We start from the raw sequence: 5,811 nt of genomic DNA on the forward strand, positions 1-5,811 counted from the left end.
ACTCCTGAGCTTCATGGATGCTTACTCAGGATACAACCAAATCCTCATGAACCCTTCGGATCAAGAACACACAGCCTTCACTACCGACAGAGGACTATACTGCTATAAAGTCATGCCTTTCGGCCTAAAGAATGCAGGAGCGACTTATCAGAGACTAGTCAACTCAATGTTCGCCGAGCAGATTGGGAAGAGCATGGAAGTTTACGTTGATGATATGTTAGTCAAGAGCAAACATGCTGACCAACACATCACCAACCTATCTGAAACTTTCACTATTTTGAAGAGGTATCGAATGAGGTTAAACCCCAACAAATGTGCCTTCGGCGTAGGCTCTGGCAAATTCTTAGGTTTCATGATTAGCCAACGAGGCATTGAAGCTAATCCCGAGAAGATCAAAGCAATCCTCGACATGAAGGAACCGGTAACTTCAAAGGACATCCAGAGCCTTACTGGCAAGGTGGCAGCCTTAACCAGGTTCATTTCTAAGGCCACAGACAAATGTGCTCCCTTTTTTAAAGCACTTAAGGGAAGTAGGAAGTACATTACATGGACTGATGAATGTGCCGAGGCATTCAAAAACCTCAAGGAGTACATGAGTAAAGCCCCTCTACTCTCCAAGCCCGAGGTAGGAGACATTCTCGTTATCTACCTATCGGTATCAGCTTCAGCCGTAAGTTCCGTTCTCATTCGAAAGGATGGGAATATTGAGCGACCTGTCTACTACGCTAGCAAAGCCCTACAAGATGCGGAGACACGATACTCCAACATTGAGAAATTAGCTCTAGCATTGGTCATGTCTGCTCGGAAACTTCGCCCTTATTTCCAAGCACACGCCATCATCGTGCTTACCAATCACCCTCTTCGACAGATACTCCAGAGTCCTGACACGTCTGGGCGAATGATCAAATGGGCGATAGCATTGGGTGAGTTTGACATCTCCTACCAACCAAAACCAGCCGAAAAAGGTCAAGCAGTAGCAGATTTCATTGCCGACTTCACATATCCGGTTGACATTGCTTCTACACCTGAAGCAGTGGCTTCATTACCCCCGGAAGCTCAGAAGGTAGAATCAACGACCTCAGCATGGAGTCTGTATGTTGATGGCTCATCCAACCAACAGGGCTGTGGAGCGGGACTAGTCTTGACTACGCCCGACAAAGTAGCAATAGAGTATGCTCTTCGTTTCAAATTCAAGGCATCAAACAATGAGGCCGAGTATGAAGCCCTTCTAGCAGGATTACGTTTGGCCAAACACCTCGGGGTTAAACAAATTGATATTTTCAGTGACTCCCAATTAGTGGTCAACCAGGTTACCAACAACTTTGATGCTAAGGACAGCTCCATGGCAGCATATCTTGCGCAAACACAACTTTTGCTCAAGCACTTCCACTACCAGATCACCCAAGTTCCTCGAGCGGCAAACAGTCATGCAGACGCCCTGGCTCGCCTCGCCTCAGCTGTGGAAGACAAGATTGGAAGAAAAATTCATGTCGAACTGTTGGCAACACCAAGCACCATGGCCGCAGAAGTATGCAACTTACAACAGGGGGATAGTTGGATCACCCCGATCTATAATTTCCTTGCTCATGGCACCCTCCCAAATGATAAAGTCCAGGCTAAGCAAATTCGATACAAGTCTACCCGCTACCTGATCATCAATGATCAACTCTATAAGCGAGGTTTTAGCCTGCCATACTTAAGGTGTCTTACGCCTGCCGAGGCGGAAATCGTCCTTCGGGAAATACATGAGGGAGTCTGTGGAGATCATGCTGGATCTCGGTCCCTAGCACACAAGACTTTTCGCCAAGGATATTACTGGCCAACACTCCACCAGGATGCCATCAAAGTATCCCGCTCATGTGACAAATGTCAACGATATGCAACTATTCCTCATTCCCCTCCAGAGCCTCTTACTCCTATGATCAGCCCTTGGCCCTTCGCCCAGTGGGGACTTGATTTGATCGGCCCAATGCCGGCAGGGAAGGGCAAAGTCTGTTACGCAGTCGTTGCAGTGGACTACTTCACAAAGTGGGCTGAAGTAGAACCCTTGGCAACCATTACTGAGGCAAAGATAGAAGACTTCGTGTGGAAGAACATCCTTTGTAGATTCGGCATTCCCAATGCGATAGTCACTGACAATGGGCGACAGTTTGACAACAAGAAGTTCAGGTTGTTCTGCTCTAAGTTCAACATCAGCTTATGCTTTGCCTCTCCAGCTCATCCCCAGTCTAATGGACAAGTTGAGGCCATCAACAAAATAATCAAGCGCACTTTGAAAACCAGCTTGGACAAAGCTAAAGGCTGTTGGCCAGAATTTGTACCCCAAGTTCTTTGGTCATATCGCACTTCATATCGGACTTCAACAGGAGAAACTCCATTCTCACTTGCCTTTGGCACAGAGGCGGTTGTCCCTGTTGAGCTCGAGCAAGCAACATTCCGAGTCCAGAACTACATTCAAAGTGAAAATGACAAACAACTCACCCTCAACTTGGATTTAGTCGAGGAACACAGAAACCAAGCTCACTTGAGGAATGTCGCCTACAAGCAGCGCATCTCCAACTATTATGACTCTAGGGTCAAGCTTCGTTCTTTCAAAATAGGAGACTGGGTCTTAAAGAAAAGATTACTCTGCGACAGAGTCCCGAGTGAAGGCACACTTAGTCCAAACTGGGATGGACCGTATGAAGTCATTGGCATCAGTCGCCCTGGCTCTTACACACTTAGAAGCTCCGATGGCAAGACCCTTGGCCATCCATGGAACGCTGATCACTTGAAGTACTACTACAAATAGACTCACGATGTACAAGTGTTGAGCTATAGCCGTTCGGCATCCTATGTAATGAAGGCCATTTGGCAATGAATTCAATAAAGAGGTAATTTAGCCAACTCAGCCCTCACTCTTTTACATTCCTAGCAAGGGAACACTCAAGTGTTGAAACCTCAAAGCAGATATATCCAACACGAAGCAAAATCTAAGTATGTGTCGACAAGACTATACAAAGAAAGGAACAACCAAACAATGGCTTATATCCAAACAATAGATCTATTCATACATAGCCAAACATGCATTAATAATAGTGCAAACACTCATAAACACCTAAAATCCAAAACTCTCAAGCTTATAACATGGGCACATGTTATACACACATCAGACTACTACATTCAGAATACATGCAGATAGTAAAGACACTGCTATTCATTCTCATCTGAAGCCGAGCCCCTGGCAGTATCACTCCGTGTCCTACCATCATCCTCTGCATCCCCAAGATCCTCTTCACCATGCTGAGTCTGTGCATCAGCACTACCTTCATTATCAGACTCATCTTCGCTGCTAGGATCAACAGCAAGGACAAATGTCTCGCCCTTTCGATGATGCTCATCTATATCTTCGTGGTATTTGCTCCCATCATCATAACGATCAAGGACGGCCATCCATTTCCTTTTTTCAAAGCGAGCTTCTTGAGCACAGTAGGGTTTAATAGCAAGATGAAAGGTCGAAGAACTTAAGTATTCTTGCACAGCAGCCTCCCTTTCAGTTGGAATGCTCTTCTCCAGTTCAGAAATCTCAACTAAGGCACCATCCAATTTTCCCCTAACCTTGGATACTTCCAAGGTAGCCACCTCCAACTGTTTTTTAGTTGCCTCAAACAATTTCTTAAGCCTTAGGTTCTCACCATTTCGCCTTTTCAAGCTCTCCATGGTTTCGTCCTTCAGTTGGAGGGCCTGAGTCAAAAGTCCCTTATTCCTCCGGGCCTCGTCCACAAGCTGCTTATTCTCCTTCAGTTTTGCCTTGTACCGCTCAACCTCTTGCAGTCTGTCGTGATACTCGGCCATGACCTGCATGGCAAGACGATCATCACTACCTAAATAATGATAATAAAGAGGAAAAAGTAAGGAAATGACAAAGTAACACTCACATATGAAGACAGCTTCAACATCCGGTCGCAATCCGATTCATCCTTAGCTAAGGGCTCTCCGAGCTCATCGAAGGCGAATCGACGCCCTGCCAAGCAATTGTTGATATCCCCAAAATCCTTTGGCCGCGTGGCAACCCTCAAGTCCTTCCACGGGACACTGCCAGCTCTTTCCTTGCCTTTCCCCTCATGGCGGGAACCAGGATCACTTTCCTGGACAGTGTGCTCCATAGTAAGAGGATGAGGCAATAGTCGGCTCCCTTCTCCTGCAACTACGGCAGCAGCATTATCAACGGCCTTGACTCCAGTCTTCCTAAAGGCAGGCCCCTTAAGGACCACATCTTGGGACTTAGGTCTAACGGATGGTTCCCCTCGGAACTTATGAATTTTCTTATGCGGTAGGATGTCTTCCGAAGGAACTAACACTGGTGCTTTCCTTTTATGGGTGCTAGTCCCTGTTTTCTTGCTTACCTTCTCCACTGCATAAGGAAAATCAAAATAAGAAATACAACTTTCCAAATAAAGTAAGGAATTGAGCTAAGTTTACATGAAGGATACAACTTACTCGATCGTCCCTGGCTCTCGGAAACTAAGGGTTGGAAACCGTACCGACGAAATAAGGGTCGTAGCTTGCTTAAGTGTCTATCCTCTTTGGGCACCCTCAACACCTTCTCTATGTCAGATAGCTCCTGCCCAAACAGTTGGATGGTGCCCCGCGTCACTACATGAAGCAAAGTGTTAGAAGCAAGAAAAGACCACAACAAATAGCAAATAGTACGAACGGTGGATACGTTACAACCTACAGTCTGGAAGTGAGTAAGCACACGTCGCTCAGGCGTGACACCCTTATCATACTCCCAATCATTATACAGAAAGCACCAACGGTTTTTCCATGTGTAGTATGCCTTTTTCTTACCATACACAATACGCTCTCTCTCACTCCGACATGCACACTCGGCATAACCAGTGCATGATTTTGCTGGGCGCATCTTGTAACAGTAACGCCACTGATGGAAGGAAGGCTCACACAACCCACACTCCATCCAAATGATATAAAATCCAATCAAAGTATCCCAAAAACCAGGATTGAGTTGCCCAGGTGCATATCCGATCAAAGATAACATCTTTTGCAACCACGGATGTAAAGGTAGTCTCACCCCTAAAGTCAGTAATATCTGGGTGTAGAACATAACATGACCCTGGGGAGGCTCAGAAGGCCATTCTTCATCATGTACCAAACGTATCCCTACACTACGAGGGATATTACATGACTGCCTTAGCGCCTCAACCTGCTTCTCATTATCTAACAAGTTATTCTTTAGATGGTCTGCTGTGAACTCAGAGCGAACTATGGGTATGGCATCAAAAACAACCCCCTCACCCAACGCCATGGAGGAAGAACTAGCAATAGCTAAAGTTTGACGGTTGGGAAGATCATCCAATGTTTCTCTAGTACCGGACTCTAACAAAGACCCTGAAGACTCCGACATTGCAGACTCAGACTTAGAGCTAAAGCTAGAAGAGCCCTCATCACTAGAACTTCCAGGCTCTGACATCTACAATAAGAAGAAACAAATTCTATCACTACATGCATGATCAAAACATAAGGAAGTTCCTATATTACCCACATGAAGATGGTGCAAAGCGATACCGGAACCCTTCTCAATCAGAAAGCAATCCGTCTTCCACAGTCACTACAAAACAAGCAAATGAAGACCGTGTCAAGCGCCAAAAAACAAAAAAAAAAACAAAAAAAAAAAAAAAAAAAAAAAAAAAAAAAAAAAAAAAGGGCTTCATCCAAAAAGCTTCACCCGAAAAGCTTCACCTCCAAAGCTTCACCCACAAAGCTTCACCTAAAAAGCTTCACCCACAAAGCTTCACCCAAAAAAAAGCTTCA

The 5,811-nt window shown here is 45.4% G+C and overlaps 1 protein-coding gene across 1 annotated transcript; it reads right to left on the reverse strand.

The window, feature by feature from the left end:
* Window positions 1–4,119: 4,119 nt before the first annotated feature.
* Window positions 4,120–4,977, reverse strand: LOC126584176 (uncharacterized). The gene is made up of 4 exons (XM_050248643.1): window positions 4,714–4,977; window positions 4,480–4,635; window positions 4,172–4,393; window positions 4,120–4,127 (listed from the first exon to the last, which is right to left on the reverse strand). The coding sequence occupies exons 1-4, from the start codon at window positions 4,955–4,957 to the stop codon at window positions 4,120–4,122; spliced, it is 630 nt and encodes a 209-aa protein (XP_050104600.1). The 5' UTR covers window positions 4,958–4,977.
* Window positions 4,978–5,811: the final 834 nt, after the last annotated feature.

This window comes from Malus sylvestris, chromosome 10 (genome assembly GCF_916048215.2).
Source record: "Malus sylvestris chromosome 10, drMalSylv7.2, whole genome shotgun sequence".
Lineage (NCBI taxonomy): Eukaryota > Viridiplantae > Streptophyta > Magnoliopsida > Rosales > Rosaceae > Malus > Malus sylvestris.

Bases quoted from the DNA above. Each gene is read 5' to 3' on its own strand.
- LOC126584176 (XM_050248643.1), bottom strand. From the start codon at position 4,957: ATGGAGTGTGGGTTGTGTGAGCCTTCCTTCCATCAGTGGCGTTACTGT. The intron at 4,636-4,713 runs GTTGTAACGTAT...TGCTTCATGTAG, and splicing joins TACTCACTTCCAGACTGTAG to TGACGCGGGGCACCATCCAA. The intron at 4,394-4,479 runs GTAAGTTGTATC...TTCCTTATGCAG, and splicing joins CGAGAGCCAGGGACGATCGA to TGGAGAAGGTAAGCAAGAAA.